The sequence below is a fragment of the Chenopodium quinoa genome, unplaced genomic scaffold (genome assembly GCF_001683475.1).
Source record: "Chenopodium quinoa cultivar QQ74 unplaced genomic scaffold, ASM168347v1, whole genome shotgun sequence".
Classification (NCBI taxonomy): Eukaryota; Viridiplantae; Streptophyta; class Magnoliopsida; order Caryophyllales; family Amaranthaceae; genus Chenopodium; species Chenopodium quinoa.
Genome location: NW_018744080.1, coordinates 2,510,595 through 2,531,501, shown reverse-complemented (window position 1 = coordinate 2,531,501; position 20,907 = coordinate 2,510,595). Strand labels below are relative to the sequence as shown.

At 33.9% G+C, this 20,907-nt stretch overlaps 2 protein-coding genes across 2 annotated transcripts; both read left to right on the top strand.

Moving 5' to 3' along the window:
• Positions 1-2,770: 2,770 nt before the first annotated feature.
• Positions 2,771-6,098, top strand: LOC110691646 (cytochrome P450 81D11-like). The gene is made up of 2 exons (XM_021868598.1): positions 2,771-4,020; positions 4,889-6,098. The coding sequence occupies exons 1-2, from the start codon at positions 2,917-2,919 to the stop codon at positions 5,510-5,512; spliced, it is 1,728 nt and encodes a 575-aa protein (XP_021724290.1). The 5' UTR covers positions 2,771-2,916; the 3' UTR covers positions 5,513-6,098.
• Positions 6,099-19,614: 13,516 nt separating this feature from the next.
• Positions 19,615-20,372, top strand: LOC110691362. Its single transcript, XM_021868280.1, has 2 exons — positions 19,615-20,232; positions 20,361-20,372. Exons 1-2 carry the CDS (start codon positions 19,615-19,617, stop codon positions 20,370-20,372), a joined length of 630 nt encoding a protein of 209 aa, XP_021723972.1.
• Positions 20,373-20,907: the final 535 nt, after the last annotated feature.

The following is a 20,907-nucleotide window of genomic DNA, read 5'->3' as shown; positions in this document are numbered from 1 at the left end:
CTTGCAGGATTAAAGAAAATTGGTATTTGGAATCACGCCTAATAAGATAATTAATAATTTGATTTAAGCTAATATGATTTTAATTCAAGTGATCCCCAATAATAAATATATTTGTGCATTAATAATCAACCAACGTAGATTAAATATGCTAAGGATTAATTTGATAAATGTATGTTGATTGAAAAGCGCACGTGAATATCATAAGAATTAAGTAGAGGCCGATTTATGGCAGGTTTAATCTCTTTTAGGTTGGATTCATACCATCATCTTCGAATATCCAGTCATGGTTCCGGACCACTATGGAGTTAGCGATCTCCGTGATCGTGAATGGAGTGTAACCTTTATACCCGTAAACGACTTACAAGTTCCTAAAACTTGTAAGCAACTCTTTTATCTCTAGCTTCCTTCTCCTTGGACGCCTCCATGCTTAAAAGCATGATTACAGTGAGGTTCAAAGTTTATATTTCAAATATTTCCTACACAAACCCTTTAAATTTATTTTACATTCATTTTTTGTGATCACCGTCTATCATTTTCTTAGACTAAAATGTCCAAAAGAGCTTGTTAACTATTTCAAAATGAAGTAAGTAGTATGAAACCGCTCATTCAGTGCTTTAGAGACAACCTGGATGTTATGTTGAACAAAGTGCCAACATTAACAACTTTTTAAAAATTAAATACATTCTTTATTTTCTATTGGTTTTTTTTGTCAATAATTACCAATTAAAGCACGAGTTTTAAAGACAACTACTTATTAAATTTTTTTTTTAAAAAAAGAACTACCACAAAGTTGTAAAAAGTTTAAGTAGCACTACCACTCTAACAATTTTGTCTAGAATCTCCACTTTTTACCACTTTTCACCTTTATGAAGAGTAATTTAGTAAATTTAGATGGTTATTTTATGAGGTAAAGGTAAAAACTGGAACCTACATACATGACGAATATTCAGTTAGAATTATTAGAGTGGTAGTGCTAGCTACTTAAACTTTTTATAACTTTAAGGTAGTTGATTTTGAAAAAAAAAATAGGTATTTAATTCAAAACATGCACTTTAATTGGTAGTTCTTGACAAAATTTCCTTTGCTATTAAATGCAATAAACAATCTTGGCACGCTTTTAAGAAATTGACTAGTATTTGGGCCTGGTCAATGCCTCGGGTTATTACATGGGGTTGTTCATAACTTTCTCAAAAGAAATTTATTATTCTTATTGTCATTCACTACTTATTAATAGTTTACATTTAAAAACTAACATAATGTGTGACATAGCTTGGTCGTAAGACACTTAGTTTTACAATTAAAGTTTGCATGTTCGAATCTCATAGGTGACCTTTTTATTATTATAAATTGACATCATTTATTTCACTTGCAATGGACAATGTATCATTTTCAAAATAACCACCCGTTAAATTTTTATTTTTATTTTACCACCCCTTAAATTCAAAAACTACTCAGATTACCACCCATTTCAAAATTCCGGTGGATTTCTCTTATGTGGGCCCCACCTAACAACTCTTAGTGGTAACAGGAAGAAGATGATCAGTAGTAGTGGCAATTTAGATAGCAAGCTCTTGGTTTTTTTTACTTGTTTTCTTTTGGTTCTATATTAGGTTGTCTTGTACTAAAAATAAACTGGTTTAAAGGGGAGGTGGAATGAAGACATGGTTGATTGTAATTTAGCCGTTACTAGCCATTGGGTAGGTCCACATGCCAGAAATCCACCAGAATTTTGCAATGGGTGGTAATCTGAGTAGTTTTTCCCTACGTTATAAAAAGTATAAAATTACTCTTAGGAATAGTGTGCTACCAATTATACCCTCAAAAATATGTACAAAATTGTGTACAAAAATGTATATTTACTTTTACCCTCATTAATATGTTTACTCTCATTAATATATTTAATTGGGTTTTTTTTTCATTAAACATACCATCAATTAATACAAAGTTTTTTTAAACGAAAACTTGTAATGCCTTTTTTTTAAATAAAAAAATTATAATGTTTTGTACTTCATATGTTATTATTGTTATTTAAAAAGGAAAAAAATTTGTATGTACGAAGACTTTGTTTATTACCACGAGATGATTTATTTTTACTCCTTTGTGGTTGCTCTTCTTATTTACAATTTTGTTGTCCTTTAATTATTACAAATTGTTAAGGTTTATTAGCTTTTTAATTGTACATTATTTGATGGCACGCACATAAACAACGTGGAATTTAAATGACATTCATATTAAATAATGATATTTGAGCAGATGTTATCAAGAGGTATAAATAACTTTAAAATCCTAAAATCGAAGGAAATCGATGATAGAAAAAAAATGTATTACATATGGAGAGAATTTAAGAGGAAAAATATAACTAAGTAGTTATTGTTTTAGTATTAGATATAGATATAGATATTAGATGGTCGTAGAACACTGAACTTACATTATTAAGTTTTTAGCTACAACGAACAAATCACATATTATTACTCCGTATGACCAAGCTCACAAAAAAATTCGTTTGAAGAAAAAATACGTTAAGTATTATTGAAACATGCAAATCAATTAAGAGTTCTAAACTAGCTTAAGATATGAAGGGATGCAAATCAATTAAATATACAAGAGCTAACTCTTTCGCGCTCATCGTGCGCGTAGGATACCCTAGTTAATTTAAAAGGTGGTAAAATAAAATAAAAAATTAAACGGGTGGTTATTTTAAAAATGGATACATTTTTGGGTGGTAATTTAAACATTTTCCTTTTTTTTATCATAGAAAATACTTTCATTCAAAAATTAAATGTTTATCAATTAAATAGATTTAAGATAGTTAATTTTTTATTTACTCATTAAATATTTACTAACTTTTTTAAAAAATCATATTAGGATATAATCAAATTGATCTTACCCATTTTTAAGTATAAATATCTTCCTTGCATGTTAAGAATCTTTAATTTCCTAAAAAAAATATTGTTTTATTTTTATTTTCTTAACTGTCACAAGCCCACATGCCTCACATGCATTGTCATCATCTTTGACCAATACATAAGACCAAGGAATTTTTATTTATTGCCTTATATCGTGACCATTTACCCGTTTGATTATAAATACTCTCACCTACTTTCCAATTTAACGATACCCTTATCACAAACAACCATATTCATACAACAAAAATCCATGGAAATGGAGAAAATGTACTTGTACCCATCTCTTTTTGCAATAATAATCTTCCTTTACAAAATCCTATGGCCCTCTAAAGAAAAGGACAAGAACCTCCCACCAAGTCCACCATCAAGTCCTATATGGGGCCACCTACACCTACTCAAACCCCCTTTCCACAAAATACTCTTAACCCTCTCAGAACGTTACGGTCCAATCTTCTCCTTGCGTTTGGGTTTTCAGCCCCTTTTGGTTGTCTCTTCTCTATCGGCCGTCGAGGAATGCCTCAATAGAAACGACATTGTATTTGCTGACCGACCTAAGTTCATTGTGGGTGAAGTTTTAGGATACAACTCTTCCATCCTTATATGGTCTCCATATGGGGACCATTGGAGGAATCTCCGACGTATTGGGGTCTTAACAATGTTTTCTGTTCGTAAGCTTAATGAAGCAAGCCCCACCCGAAAAGCTGAGATCCATAACATGATCTTAGATCTTCTAACCGAGTCCGAGGGTGGGACCCAAAAAGTGAACTTAAATAAAATATTTAATAAGGTAGCGCACAACTTTGTGATGTGGGTAGTAAATGGGAAGCCATGGGATAACATGGATTTGACACCTCCTAGTTCTATGACAATGTGTGATTTCTTTCCCATTTTGAGGTGGGTAGGTTTTGGGGGGATAGAGAAGAATTTGAAAAAGCTTTGGAAGAAGAGAGATGAGTATTTACAAAATTTGCTTGATGAGTGTAGAGAAAGTATTAGAAGAGGATCATCTTGTGGTGAAGAAGTTGTGACAAAAAATTTAATTGAACAATTGCTAGACTTGCAGGAAGCGGAACCTGATTGCTACACAGATGAATTTATCAAAAGCTTCATTTTGGTAAGATTACTCCCTTTGCCTATAGCAATAAAGCTTTGTTAATTCCTCAAAAATTTTATTAATTGTGATAATTTAGCTTTGATACATGTAATTATATATAAAAAATTCATAATTAAGATTCAATAAAAATGCTAAAGGTTGCAATATGTGATTGATAAAATTAAAAAGTTGTCACAAATTGTATGTGGAAAGTGATGTGGCAAATAGAAATAATAAAGAGGCAATTAAGAAAATGAAAATAATTAATATAATTATATGATTCCTTAGGAACTAGAAACTCTTTAAGACAGAAGAATTATTTTAAGATGAAAAAAGATAAGAAAAGATTTTATCCTAATTTGCCTTAATTATTATGGAAAAAATTAGTAAACGCAATATTTATTTGTGAGGAAAATGTTTGACTACTTTGGTCGTTTTTAGTATCCCCATATTATTATTGCTTAATTTATGGTTCATCAATCACCATCATCATAAGTAGAGACGACAATGGCTCATCACAAGAAATAGACATGCATTAATATAGTGTTGATAATATGAGGGGAAGTGTAAATTTTGTTGAAATATGGACTTCTACATCAACCAATGTAATTATCCCACATTGATTATTTAAAAAAATGAGTACGATATTTTATAAGACTTAGAAGCTACTTATTTCGATGTCACATGTTTTTGTGATGAACCTTGACCAACAAAGTGAACTTTCTTCTACTAAAAAGTGTGTATCTCATACTACCTCAAGCATTAATATTAAAAATGAAATGTTGTCTTACTAGGAATTAATATGAATTAGGAATTAATAGAATTTCCTTTTATAAATAAATGGAGGGAGTGTTACTTATAAAATCATATGATTATCCATATATATCAGATGCAACTGCTATCCGGATCAGAAACAACAATTCAAACCTTGGAGTGGGCAATGTCAAACCTCATAAACAACCCAAAAATCATTGCAAAAGCAAGGGAAGAAATTGATCTAATCGTAGGCAAAGGAAGACTCGTAAACGAATCTGATGTACCGAAATTGAGCTACATACGTTGGATAATGTATGAGACTTTAAGACTTTTCCCACCTGCACCACTATTATTCCCACATTACTCGTCCAAAGACTGCACTATTGGAGGGTTCCATGTAAAAAAAGGTACTATGCTCTATGTCAATGCTTGGGCGATACAAAGGGACCCTAGCCTATGGGACGAGCCGAATGTGTTTAAGCCAGAGAGATTTGCTTATGAGATCGAGGGGTACAAGTTTTTGCCCTTTGGAATTGGGAGGAGGTCTTGCCCGGGGAGCGCCTTTGCTATTAGGAACATCACTTTGACTTTGGCGACTCTTATCCAATGTTTTGATTGGGAAGCACCTAAGGATGGATTAGTAGACTTGACCGTAAAGAGTGGTGTTAATATTGGTCCTAAGGAAAAGCCTTTAGAGGCAATTTGCCACCTTAGGTATTCAATAGTGGATGTCGTTGCGAAACTCAAAGTTAATTAACTATTTTTAGTTGGTTAAGAAAAAAAAAAGAAAAAAAATAATAATTTTAATTGTTAGCTAGTAAAATTAAGGGGATAATTTTCAAGTTTGGATGGATGATCCATTTGCGTTTTATATTTTATGACTTTATTTATAAGTTGTTGTATACCCTTAATTAAATAGCAAGCTAAAACGTTTATTCTACTTACCTTATTACTCTTTATTACTCATTTCTATGTTATTATGTATTGTTTAATAAATTTAACTATATTTTATACGCCAAGGGAAAGGGTTTGGTGTCCTCCTTAAAAGACCATAATAACTATATTGGCTTATAATACAATGTTTAATAAAAAAAAAAAAAATCTAATCTGCCATCTTCTTTTACAATTTAGTAACTTTCTAAATCAAATATGTGTTTCTTTGTTTAAAAATTTCCTATTATAAATTTAACTGAATATGTTTTCCAATCAACTAAATTAAAATTTTCCTTATTAAAACAAGATTATATTCTTCCATGTATGTATAAAAATATTCTTGGGTATAATGTTTATCCTTCTCTTAACTAAGATCATGTGCTCCATTTATTTAATATTATGTTCGTATTTATTACTTGCTCCATTTTCTTTCTTGAAACCTTTTATGCTAATTTCATATCACTAATAATAAAAAAGACGGATCTTGTAGCCAGGCCACGAGACATTAACACTTGGCATTTCAATTAATTGCTAGGTGTCTCGCCACGTAAGCAATAAATAGGTATTATCGTGACACATATTATGCTGATTAAAGTAAGCAAATTTTGGATAGATTATTTAATTAAAAATATTTATAGAATTTTATTATCATTATACTTATTATATTTCATATATAATAATTAATCATAAATTTTAATAAATATCTTACAAATATATTCTATTTCCATCATAAAACTCTTTTTAAAAGTTTCTTGAAAATAAGATCCATTTATAATAAATTTAATTTATTTTTAAAAATTAATAAGTAAGCTGTGAAAATAAGTTTTGATTAGTAAAAATAAATTTAGTTTGGTAAAAGTAGTTTAAGTTCAATAAATATAATTTATCTATTTACAAAATAATAATAATAATAATAATAATAATAATAATAATAATAATAATAAAACCTACAAAAAGTACACTATTATATAAATATAAGTGAATATGATGGCATGTGTCTTAATGTCCTACATTATCAAAAAGGATTATATGATTATGTTGACATTCAAGTCAATAAGTTTATCCTAAAATTTTATCATCATTTCTTAAACGAATTCTCCTTTATATTTTCTTCTAATTTTTTTTTTGAAACAAAAGGTCTGCATAATTTTTTTTATATAAATATTTTTCTTTTTTTCGTGTCTATAGATTTTTTTTAATTTATTTTCATTGTACAATATTTTTTAATTTCGTTACTTATAATTTCAATACATTAAAATTGTGGTTTTTAATTAAATTATACATTTTTTTTTCAATTTGTATACAAAATGCTTTTTTTTGTTTGATTATTTTTCAATTTAGTTAATTTTTAAAGCAAATTGTTGTTTGGAATTTTGTATGGATCTTTTTTTAAAATATGTACATTTTTTTCCAATGTTTTAAATTTAGACATGTAGTTTTAATTTATTTTGTTTTCGTTTTATGTCCGTTTTTATTTAAGAATGCTTTATAATTTTTAAGCTTGATTTTGATATTTATTCTTTACAAAGTTAATTATGAAAAATATTTGGTTTTTTTTAAATCTTTTTTCTATGATTTAAATGAATTGTGTCGTATTAAATCTCATTTAGATTTTTTAAAAGATCTTTTAATATTTTTTTAAATTTTCAAGTTGGAAGATTTGCTATTTGATTTTTTATTTTCAATTCTAAATTTCTTCTATATATTTTTTTTTGCTTTTTCAAAAATCTAGGTTAATATTGTAAGTTTATATAGTTTCCTTAAAATATATCATTATGTTTTATTGTTTCCTTAACTTGGAAGCTTAGACTATATACAAAAATAAAAAATAAAAAATTAAAACACTTTTTTTGTTTTTTTCGTTTCCGTAGTTTTTTTTTAAATACTTAGTATTGTTATGGTTATATTTTGAATTAGGTCCATAAACCATTTGTATGGATTTGATAATTTTTTAATTTACATTTTAAAAATAATTTTTTATATTACTTTATGATTTTAAAAATGTTATCGTGTATTTTTTAAGATCTAATCCAAACTCTTTTTGTTTTTCAATTTTCTATATTTCTTTTATTATTCTAAGTTAGATTTTTTTTTTTTAAAATTATCATTTCTAAATTTTATATTCTACTCTACAAGAAAATGTTTACTTATAAATTTGTTTTTTGTTTTTGTTATTGTTTTTTTTACACATAACCGAGCTTAGCTTTATAAATTCATCATCAAAAGTTTGAGATGATTTACAAATCACCCTATGAATTTCCGGGGGATACTATGCTAACCATACTCGATACTCACTAAAAGAGCTACTTAACTTAGCTAAGCTATGAACAACACTATTATCCATTCTTTTCACAAAAGAGAAAGAGCAAGAAATACAAAGTTTTTAAATCCGTAGGATATCTTTGACTACATTTCTAAAAGCATTCGGAAGCGTGACTCCCTTCTTGATATGGTTACTCAGGTTTGACCTTCGATCATCCCATAACTCATTCACAATAGTTGGTAGATTTCCCCCCTCACCTTTGGCAGAGAGCATACAAAAATTGGGTAAATTAGGAACCCACGAGTCATCCCAAATGTTGATGCTACATCCCCCACCGTACCAAAAATTTTCCTTACCTTTTTTTCAATGACATTCTGCAAGCTCAAAATAAAACGCCAAGTTAAACTCATACCCAAAACCATTTTCGCATCAAAAAAACATTGGAGTAGGGTAAATATTTACATTTAAGCACTCGAGACATTAAATAATTTTCATTAGTCAAAATCTGCCAAGCTTGCTTTGCCAACATTGCTTTGTTAAATAATTACATATTCGGAACCCCTTTTTCCCTTGATTTTTTGCTCTATACATTTTATTCCATGCCACCCAACACATCTTTCTCTCTTCACTTTTTTGTCCCCAAAAGAAAATTCTACACATATTTTCCACTGCATTAAGGATACTAATGGGAATAGAAAAACATTTCATAGCATATATAGGAATCGCTTGGGCTACAGATTTTGATGGAATTATGTCTTTCGTCAAGTGCAAATACTAGATATATCAAGGATCATTATTATGGAGATAATTAGTTCATTCTTTTGGGTCGTTATTGTCTGTTTCTAGATATGACAAATAATCTTTGGGCTAGTCAAATGGTCCAAAACCCAATAGAATGGATCTTATGAGGTCACACACTAGGGTATTGGATTGAACAAGTGTGAGGCTCATTAATGGGCCTCATGAGGCTATGACAAACCATGTAAGGCGTAGGTTTAGAGTTGTAAGGAATTTGGACTTGACATGGGCTCTTATTTCTAGATATGATCTCTAAATAAATTCCATGCCTAGGGTTAAAACAAGTCACAATTAACAGACAGTGAATTATGAAGTGAGGCAACCAAATTTCCAAAAAATCCTAATCTCTTTCTCTCTCACGCACACGCCCTTCCCCTCTTTCACCCATCCATACGACCGACCACTTCTCCTTGGTGGCTCGTCGTGCTCGTGGTGGTTGTTCGAGGTTAATTCGTTTTGCTCCTCTGTAGAATGTTGATTGAAAGGGTCGTTCAATCATAACTAACTAGCATTAGTGGAGGTTCAATCTGTGCCCGTGGACTAAGTAGCGGATTCACAATTGGGTTTTTTGCTCTCCTATTGTTCTTGCTCGATCACACATGGATCGGAATCATTCTTCAAAGGTATAATTATATGTTCTTTATGGGTTGTGCATTGATCTTAGTTATTAGAGGTTTATGAATATAATTCATGCAATTCCTCTTGGAGTATCTAAATTCCTACAGATTTAATGAGAATTTCCCGGCTAGCCTGTAGTAAAAAAAAAAAAAAAAAAATCTCCTTCCAATCTTTGAGTTTTTTCCAAACCCTATCTTGAATAATTTGAAAAATCTACGTTTTAGAACCTCCAATGTAAGATGGAAATCCTAAATATTTTTCATGTCTATCGACAACCTTAAAAGATAACTTCATCATAAGCGTATTTTTCTTCTCACAATCAATGTTTCGGCTAAAGGACACTTCCGAATTTTCCATATTCAATATTTGGCCCGACTCCAACTCATAAGTCGAAAGAATATCAAGAACTATGTCGGTTTCATCTTCATTTGCTCTTATAACTAGCATATATACTATCATCAGCAAAAAAAAGAGATGAGAAATAGGTTCAACATGTCTACCTATCTTCACCCCATGAATGTTTTGAAGGAATTATGTCTTCGATAAGTTCAATTACTAGATATATCAAGGATCACTATTATGGAGATAATAAGTTCGTTCTTTATTTGGGTCGTCATTATCTGTTGCTAGACTATGATCATTGATCTTTGGGCTAGTTTAATAGTCCAAAGCCTACTAGAATGGTTCCTATGAGGTCACACAACAAAGGTATTGGGTTAAGCAAGTTAGAGGCCCATTTATGGACCTCATGAACAAGTAACAAATCATGAATTGGATTGGGCTAGCATAGTTAGATTAGACTTAGGGTTTGGGGTTTGTCATGGACTCTTATTTAGAGATGAGATCTATAAATAAGGTCCATGCCTAGGGTTGTATGATACAACACAATTAACAGTTAATTGTGCACCAAACAACCAGTAATCCCAAACCCTCTCTCTCTCTCTCTCCCCCTCTCTGTGTCACACGCCTATCCCCTCCCCTCGTGGTGGTTCGTGATTTGTTCATTGCTTGTTCTTCTCCATAGAAGGTCAATTGAACTGTTCGATTGCGACTAACTAGCATTAGTGGAGGTCTTAATCTGTGCCTGTGGACCAAGTAGAGGAATCACACTTGAGGTTCTTTATCTCCCTTATTCTTGTTCGATCGCACGTGGAATCACGCTTCAAATGTATTAATTCTAATTCTTTATGTGTTATGCATGATCTTGGGATTAGGTGCTATATGAATATGATTCATGTTTTCCGCATTCGTACCTATAAACTCCTACAATGGTATAGTTAGCCTATGCATGTACATATATTGAGTATTAATTCTTTGATAGCCCACAATTTTAATTCAATTAGGAGTGAATAATTTATTTATGGGTCAATTATTATTTTAAATGTGATTTAACAATATAGAATCATTAAAAGTTGTTTAATTTGCTCCGAATTAGCCTTCAAGTGATCCGATTTTTACCCTAAAAGCACTCGAAAAATTCGACCCCCTCACTCTAATTTCGAAATTTTCAAAACTTCAAACCCTAATTTGTGAAATTTTGTGTTTTAGTTTTGATTTAATTCGATAATTATATCTTTAAAGATTTTAATCTATTTGATTTCATGTTAAATTATGAATTTTTCATGATCAAATTATTTAATTTAAAAGTTAAATTGAATTGGGGATTAAATTCATGAAGAACCCTAATTTTGAAATCGAATATGATTTAATTTTAAAATTAAATGGACCACATGAAGTTAATTTAATTTTACTAAAAATATTTTGTTTTAATTAAAAATAAAAAATATTAATAAAGGGATTTTTGGGTGCGGCAGCCGCGGCTGGGTGGCGCTGCCACGGCGACTGCCGCACCGGCGGTGGTCCGACAGGAGCAGCACAGCAGTGCACCGCAAGTGTTGCGTGTGCTGCTGCTGTTATTCTTGCGTCGCTGCTGGACAGCGTACACCGCAAGGTGTACGACCACCGTGGCTTGCTTTGGCTGGCCACACCACGGTGGCTGGCGCAACTATTTCAAAAAAAATTACTTTATTTATTTTGGATAAAATCATATTTCAAAATTAAAATTAAAAAGATAAGTTTTGATTTTGAAAAGATGATTAACAAAATTAAAGTTGTTATTTTTGTTATGTTTAGATAATTATGGAGCAAAAGATTCTATTTGGATGATGATTGATTTAATGAGATTATCTCATAACTGTTTTGGATAATAATTGATTTAAAATTATGTGATTGGCTAGCAATTAGGATAGAATATCCTAAATTAGTTAGGATAACCATGAAAAATAAATATGATTTATCTTATATAATTAAAATATGATTTGATTCTATCTCTTACCTTAAATAAAATATAAGATATTTTATGGTTGGTAAGAAATAATATATGATATTATCTAATTGCAGTAATTAATTAATTAAAAATATGAGAATTTCATGCCATGTTTCCTTAATTATGATCATTCGATGTTGTAGTTTAGGAAATCATGATGAGTGATTTATTATGTGACACTTTATAATATATGATATTACTTATTGCTATATATAGACTAGTATGGCTCATAGATTCTAAATACGATCAGCGCATCGTTTCGTATTTTAGTAATCTAAATAAGGTCTGCGTACCGTTAAGTATTTTTGTAATTTATTTTATTTTATTTAAGTAGAAGATAGAATAGAATAGTATTACAGGTTGCAGTTGGTCCAAAAAGCCAAATGGATGAGATCCATTAAGATTCAAGTGGGAGCCTTTATTGCTTTATTAGTTTTCTTAGGATTAAGGCCATACTATGTCATGTTTTATTTATGCATTAGTAGATTATGCATGTTAGATTTATTTATGTTGGTTGATGATGCGTTAGAGTTCACTAAATAATCACAACATAAATGAATCTAGGTCCTAGTAATATTGAGGTTGCTTTTTCAATTAGATACCCAACAATCCTTTAATCGTGGGTGATGGGTCGGCCTTAGCAGAGTGTCACTTTTTATTTTAGGTATTGTGGGGTAGATCACGTTCTACACATTTAATTGGTTATACTCAACAAGGTTACCTAAAGGGTTTAGAACCTTGAAGCTAAGAGTAATAATTAAACATGTGATGGTTAATTATTCAACCAAGAATTACAAGAGTTGTAATCAGTAAAGAGTTTACTCACCTTGAAAATGTAATGCTTGATGGTAGGGCCTTAGTCCGGTCAACTATTACACAAATAAAGGATCTTGGAATGATTTAATTCAATAAGGATCAATTAAAATTGAATAAATGCTTTAAAGTTACCAATATTTAATTGAATTTTGCGTTTACTGATAAGTAACATGTCGTTCTAATTTATTATTATTATTTTATCTCCTCGATTGAAAATTGTAGGGAATAATTTCAAGCGTTAACCCCTAGCTCGAACCCCACTGTGATCATACACTAAAGTACGGTGGCGTGCAAAGGGAAAGAAGATAGAGCAAAAGAGTCGCCAACAAGTTTTTTAGGAACTTGTAAACCGTTCACGAGGTGAAGGTTACACCCCTTAACGATCCAAGAGATCGTCAACTCCATAAGGTCTAGAACCAAATAAGGGTTCGGGGATGAAGGTACAAATCCAACCTAAAAGAGATTGAACCTTCCCTAATAATAGGCCTCTACTTTATTCTGATCGTATTCATGTGCGCTTTTTAATTAACATACAATCAATAGGATTAACCCTAAACATGTTTATCTATGTTGGTTGAATATTAATGCACAAATAAACTATTATCGGCGATCGCTTGAAATTATAATCACAATTAAACCTAACAAGATTATTAATTATCTTATTAAGCGTGATTACAAGTACAAGTTCCCTTTAAACATGCATAAAAGGTGTGATCAAGCAATAAATAATAAATATCAAGCAACATAATAAATAATTAATCATTATAATAATCATAATAATAATAATATCATCATAAATAAAATAATCATCATCAAAATAATAATAATATTCATAATCATCATAAATCATAACAATTATAATCATAATCATGTTCATGTTAATATTAAAGCATAATAATAGCAAGATCCTAGGCATGATACTAACAAGATTAATAACAAACCCTAGCATGTCACTAAGCAATAAAAATCAAATCTTTAGCCCTAACATGATACTAACAATCATAAATATTAGGAAGAACATAGGAAGCATCGTAACAATCATATTTAATATTAAAATTACCCTAGACATGATACTAGGAATATCATAATAACAATCCAAACATGATCTCTACATCATAATATCAATAAATCAATTAAAATACTTACTTTGATGCCTCATACCTCTTTCTAATAACAAAATACACACGTTAGTAACTTCAAGGAAAATAATAATCAAACAATTAAATTAAATAATTTAAATAGAGACTTGGGACCAAACCCTCATAAATTAAACCTTTCACGTCTAGGGCGAAGGCAACTTCGAATATGGCTAGGTGTTTCTAGATCTTGTGAATGCGGAATTATTTTGTATGTAAAAAGTGAGGTTAGAAAAGAGAAAGAGAAATCTGAATTAATGAATTAAAGAAGAAAACTTGATGAGAATTAGTGAATGATTAAAGAGAGAATTAGAGAATTAATGATTGCGAATGAAAACTGATTGTAGGTGAATTCGTGTGAATTGGTGAATGAAACCGAAGTTTTTAATACGTTATTTATGAAGAAAATCAGCCAAAAAGATAAAATAAACAAAACAGAGTCTGACGCACAAAAAACAGAGCTGGCGCAAACCCTGGCTAACTAGCGCCAGGAACCAACACTAGCGCCAGGCGCCAATGGCTAGCGTCAGGCGCCAGGCTTGGTTCCAGGCGCCAACGCCTGGAGTCAGGCTCCAAGCCTGTTTTTAACGTGTTTTCGAAAATCATATAAGTTTGCCGTACTGGAGGATAAAATCATATAATTTCCTCAAAAATGCTATTTGATTTTAATTAAAACTCTGAAAAGTCAACAAAAGTCAATTTATCAATGCTAATTGAATTAGGAATGAAAAGAACCCTCTAGAAGAATCTAGAAGACTAAAACCATTCCTAATTGCATTAGGAATGATAAATCATATTAGGCCCTCCCTAGATCATTGGGCCGCACGTGCCGACTACTTTACCCTAGTCACGCACCGTGCGCCACCCGCTTACAGTCCGTCGTAAGACGAGTCAGGCTTTCTCCTTGGCACTTACTCCTTGTGCCCACGTAGCACAACTCCTTGTGCTGCTAGTATAAGTTTGCTAGCACGATCCCTTTGTGCTAACAAGTCCCCTTTAGTTGAACTAAGCACTCACCCTTAGTGCCTTAGTCCGAATTTACGACTAAGTGTCGTAGACAATTGAGCACCCAAGCTATCACCCTTGCTGGTATGCCCGATCACTCACTTGGCACCCTCGTGCCTTAGTTTTCCTCACACTCTCTAAGTGTTTGAAGGAAAGAGATTGAGTTGCAAGAGAACACAAGTGCTTAAGAAAGGCTTTTTGTATTGCTTTCAACTTATAGCTCTTAACTTGTTGATCTCTCAACTTGAATGTACAAATGAGCCTTGGAGCCTATTTATAGTGCTCCATCCTACTTACATGCTTTTCTAGAACATTCCTAACCTCCTCAAATGGAGGGTTCTAGACTTACAACATCTAGAGTGTTCCTACCTCCTTAGGAACTACCTAGATGGAGGTTTCTACATCCTTCCCTAGCTAGAATGTTCAAGACAACCCTAGAACATTCTAGAACGTACAACACTTATGCACATGGATAGAAGACCCTAGACACTTCTACTATGTACATGAAAACCCTTGAATATTCTAGAGACATTCCCTCTAGAATACTCCTTCAAAAGAACCTTGTAGATAGCTCCGGAACCTTCTAGAAGCATCTCGCGTTTTCCGGACTACCTGCTGCCAAAACTCGTATTTCGGGACCTTGTCTTGGAAAACTGACACCACCATCGTCTTCCTTGGCCCAAAATACTGTGGACCCCCGAATTTGGGCCCATTTGGACTTCATTTGGGTCTCCAAACGACCCATTATTGTGTTACTGTCAAGTGGGTGTTCACTAGGATTCTAAGCAAGGTGCAATATAAAGCTCTTTAGGGGGAAGTGCTTACCTGAGCACCAAGGCAAGCCCCCTAGCCCCGATTGTTGCCTTGCTGCCTAGTGACCCTCTTGACGTCCATCCTTGGTGTGGGAGATGACCCGTGACATTCTCCCCCACCCAAATTCTTGCCGTCCTCGGCAAGATCGCCCCTTGGAGTACGTGCCCGCGACCCGGTCTAGTGCACCACTTGTCCCTTGGGTGCTTCTGTGCGCCGCTGCCCCGTCCCTCCTGTTGACTCCACACTTGAGCCTTGTTGTCCCATCCTTTGGAACATCATGATGCCTTGTCCCTAGCATCTTTGTTGCCTTGATCCTCCCATGGATCGCACCTTGACGCCTTTGCTTTGGCGCCCACCAAGCTTTCAAGGTCGAGACCCTCACGTCCCGCTCCTTGAGTTGAGCGAGCTTGATCCCTATCTCGCTCCCCTTTGATGTGATGGTTATCATGCCATCACTTACCCGAACAGGTAGGACCTTGTGCAAGAACTCCATGCCTAGCACCACGTCCTCATCATCAATGTCGACCACCAAGAAGTCGACTTTTCCCTTCCACTTCCCCAAGCGGACTGGAACTCCCCACGCCTTTCCATACACTGGCGTGGCCTCTGAATTGATGGCCTTCATCTCGCCATCCACTTTAGTGAACTTCACCCCTAAGGCTTTGGCTTCCTCTTTAGCCAAGAAATTGTGCGATGCTCCCGTGTCCACAAGTAGCCTCGTCGGTACCTCGTTCACTTCCCCGTTTACGATCATCAAGCTTCCCCCTTGCTTGATGTTCGTAGTGCCGCTTGTCGGAGATGCCCTTCCCTTGAGGTCATCATCTTCGACCCTTGAAATGTTGAGGAGCCTCATATTGGCGAGCTGGGCGTCCTCGTTCATGACCATTGCCCCCATCCTCATTGTGGATGCGGGCTCCTCCTCTGTTGAACGGGCCCAATTTGGTAAATTGGCCATAACTTCCTCAATATTCATCGGAATTGGGCTTATAATATATCGTTGGAAAGCTCTTGTCAAGACCCATCCAACTACACTACTATTGGACCCATATCTTGGACCAACCAAACTGGATTGGCTGTTTTCTTAAAATAAGTTTTCAAAAATAGAGAGAAGAGAAAAGAAATTAAAAACTATCCGCAACACTAGACTTTCCACACTTTCACTTCATTCGATTATGATTCGACGTGAAAGGTACTCATCACTGGGTTTGATTTTGGGGAGACACAAATGGGTGTCTACAAAAGCCCCCACTTTGACTTAGTTTGGAGAAACGCAAGTTTCGAAAACGAAAGTCAAAGTAGCGATAGGGACGGAGAATGATTCAGAACGTTCTGCGATCCTAAACCATTATTATAACGCCGATACCTTCAAACTAGCGTTAGTTAAACAGATAAAAGAGTTAAGAAACGCATATCTTGCACCGTCGAGCGCACGTCTCTGAAAGTAATCGATTGCTGCTGTATCCTTGTTGTTTTGATGTCCTCCTGCAAGCTAGAGAATGCCATCCCGCTTGAAAACTGCTACGCCTGTAACTGCTTCCAAATTAGAAGACTGTTTCGCCTGAAATGATCCTCTTCTGCTTTGATATTCCACGTCCAAGGGAATACTATCGAAGATTGCTTCTCTTGAAACAATCCTCAGTTTTTTGTGACAACTCTCCATAATCTAGGGAACGCCACCTTGCTGTTTTGATGTTCACTCGTCTCTGAACAAAGAGCTTCCCTTTTTTTTGGATATGTTCACGCGTCTCTGAACAAAAGAGCTTTTGATGATATGCCTCCAATTTCCACTGTGATAGTCTTCGAAAAGATCACTGCTTTTTAATCCTTAATGTTGCTACGTCAGTACGTCGACGCTTTGTTGCTTGTGAACCAGTATGTCGACAATCCTCTTTTATTTGGGAATAGTTGCCAACACAACTCTTGTATGATGTATGACAATCCGATTGAGGGAAAGTTGTCAATGCTACGTAACAATCCATCCTTGGAAATGTTGCCACGATGAAGTGACAATCCGTACCTCGGAAAATTTGCCAAAATCCAATCTTTGGAAAAGTTGCCAATGCTTTGTAACAATCTTTCATAAGAACTTTGCTACGATCGACAATCCACATCTTGGAATATAACTCTTGAAAGCAATCCACCTTGAAAATTTGCCAACACTATGCGACAATCCTTTTAGGAAAATATTTCCACGATTGACAATCCGCGTCTTGGAACATTTGCAAAAAGAAGTGTCGACCGACAATCCACTTCGGGAAAATTTGCCACTTACTGAAATGAATGACAATCCACGTTGAGGAACCTTTGCCGAAATTTATGATGAATAGAGACCTACAACAATCCTTTAGGAAATTTTGCTATAGGGAACTGGGTGTATGACAATGCAATCTCGGAAAACTTGCCAACGAGCCGCTGAATGTATGACAATCCGAACTTAGAAAAACTTGCCAATAAAGAAGGAGCACGACAATCCATGCTTGGAAACCTTGCCAGGGATGACAATCCAATCTTGGAAAAATTGTCGTTTGAAAAAGATGCGCGACAATCCATATTTGGTAATATTTTCGTTAAAGAAGAATGCGCGACAATCCATATTTGGAAATATTGTCGTTTAAGTGCTTGCTTTTGAACCGATTTTAATGAGCCAGTGTTTTAGGCACTTAAGCTAAGTGAGACGATTTTTTTTCAGGTCAATCACTTACTACGATTGTAATCGAGCCGACTACTAATCACGTCAAATTTCTTTAATCATCTTAGGGTTGACCTAAGGTTTAGCATTGCTTGACTCATCGACTTGACACGACTCAAGGTATAAACTTGACTGACTCGAGGTTGACTCGACTCAAGTGAAATGACACGTGTGACTCATGACCCGTGTGTGCATTGTATTATGATTGTGCGACTCGAAAAATGCAAAAAAAGCAAAAATTTTCCGTCATTTTGTTTGTGGAGGGTACCGACTTTCTCCCGAAAAAGAAAGACGTGAAAAAGAAAATCGAAAATCTGAAGATGCATGTTGAATGAGCTTAGTCAAATGTTGTTTGATACTATCTCTCAAGGTGCAAGGATTAATCCATCCTAGTGTAATACCCCGTATTTTTATACGTATTTTATTTAATGTATATACACTTTATACGTATTGTATTTAATATATATATTTTATAAAGGTATTTAATTAACTCTAGCATTTTAATTATAATGTTTTAATTATTTATCTCATGTATATTTGGAATATTTTACAAAAGGAAAAGCCGTTTAATTAATTAATCAATAAGAAGTTGTGGTTTTATTTTAAGAAATTATGATGTTTTAAAAAAGTTTTAGTAGTGAAGGGATTAGGAAAGACTAAAGGAGGAAAGTTAGGGGAAAAGGGGAGATAGAGAAGGGGTATAAATATCCCTCTTATGGGGAAAATTAACTTTGCCCAGAGTGGAGAAAACCCAAGGTAAATTTTTCTCTCTCTCCTCCTTATTTTCCTTTCTTTTTTTTTTTCTCTCTTCCCCTTCCCCTTATTTTTTTCGTCTACCCCCTTCCACCACCACTGTTCACCCGGGAGGAGACAAAATATATAAGGATTTGAAGAAGATGTTTTGGTGGCCAAGAATGAAAAATGAGGTTGCTGAGTTTGTGGCAAAGTGTTTAACATGTCAAAAGGTGAAGATAGAGCACATAAGGCCTCAAGGAACAGTACAGTCACTAGAAATTCCAGGATGGAAGTGGGATTGCATTTCAATGGATTTCGTGACTGGCTTACCTAAGTCACGTAGTGGAAATGATACCATTTGGGTAGTGGTGGACAGACTTACGAAATCAGCAGTGTTTATACCAATGAAAGAAACTTGGAAGATGGAGCAACTTGCGAAGGCTTACATCAAGCATGTAGTAAGGTTACATGGAGTTCCAAAAGATATTGTTTCTGACAGGGATTCCAGATTTCTCTCAAAATTCTGGAAAAGTGTTCAAGAAAATTTTGGTACCATGCTTAAGATGAGTACAACATTTCACCCTGCCACAGATGGGAAAATTGAAAGAACTATTCAAACCTTGGAGGACATGTTGAGAGCTTGTGTAATAGACTTCCAGGGAGGTTGGGAAGACAGTTTGGATTTAATTGAATTTCTTATAATAATAGTTACCACGCAAGCATAGAAATGGCACCATTTGAGGCATTATATGGGAGAAAATGTAGAAGTCCAATTTGTTGGAATGACATTAGTGAGACCATGATCCTAGGGCCTCAAATGATTGAAGACACAGTTAAACAAGTAAGGGAAATTCAAGCTAAAATTCAAGCAGCTCAAGATCACCAAAAGAGCTATGCAGACTCGAAGCGAAGGGAAGAAGAGTTCGAAATTGGTGATAAGGTGTTGTTAAAGGTGTCACCAATGAAGGGGGTGATGAGATTTGGAAAGAAAGGAAAACTCAGTCCAAAATACATTGGTCCATATGAAATACTACAAAGAATAGGCAAAGTAGCTTATAGGTTAGCATTACCTATGGAGCTTAGTAAAGTACATGATGTATTTCATATGTCCCAATTAAGAAGGTATATCCCTGATAAATCCCATGTGCTACAACCCGAAACCATTGAGTTAGATCAAAGCTTAACTTATAAAGAGAGACCTGGAAAGATTCTCGACAGTAAAGTGCATAGTACACGCAATAAGAACGTGAACATTGTAAAAGTACTTTGGTCTAACCAAGAATATGAGGAAGCCACTTGGGAGGCAGAAGATGAAATGAAAAAGAAATACCCAGAATTGTTTCAGGTATGTTGAGTTACGGGGGCGTAACTCGTTTTCTTTAAAGGGGGTGGAATGCGATAGAATTTCGCGCTTTTTCCCTATGTTTTACATACTTCTGGTGCTTTTTGCACAAATTCTATCAAGTGTTTTAGGTAAAGGAGTGATAAATGACGGAAGTGTTTCGGGACGAAACTTGTTTTAAGGGGGGTAGACTGTAATACCCCGTATTTTTATACGTATTTTATTTAATGTATATACACTTTATACGTATTTTATTTAATATATATATTTTATAAAGGTATTTAATTAACTCTAGCATTTTAATTATAATGTTTTGATTATTTATCTCATGTTATTTGACATATTTTACAAAAGGAAAAGCCGTTTAATTAATTAATCAACAAGAAGTTGGGGTTTTATTTTAAGAAATTATGATGTTTTAAACAAGTTTTAGTAGGGAAGGGATTAGGAAAGACTAAAGGAGGAAAGTTAGGGAAAAGGGGGAGATAGAGAAGGGGTATAAATATCCCTCTTATGGGGAAAATTAACTTTGCCCAGAGTGGAGAAAACCCAAGGTAAATTTTTCTCTCTCTCCTCCTTATTTTCCTTTCTTTTTTTTTTCTCTCTTCCCCTTCCCCTTATTTTTTTTGGCTTCCCCCTTCCACCACCACTGCCAGCCGCCGGCAGCAGGTGGCCGCC

What these genes read in the sequence shown, in the direction of transcription:
- LOC110691646 (XM_021868598.1), top strand. Translation starts at nt 2,917, where the DNA reads ATGTTAAGAATCTTTAATTTCCTAAAAAAAATATTGTTTTATTTTTAT. An exon ending in TTATCAAAAGCTTCATTTTG is followed by an intron (nt 4,021 to 4,888) that starts GTAAGATTACTC and finishes CATATATATCAG; the next exon opens with ATGCAACTGCTATCCGGATC.
- LOC110691362 (XM_021868280.1), top strand. Translation starts at nt 19,615, where the DNA reads ATGGCACCATTTGAGGCATTATATGGGAGAAAATGTAGAAGTCCAATT.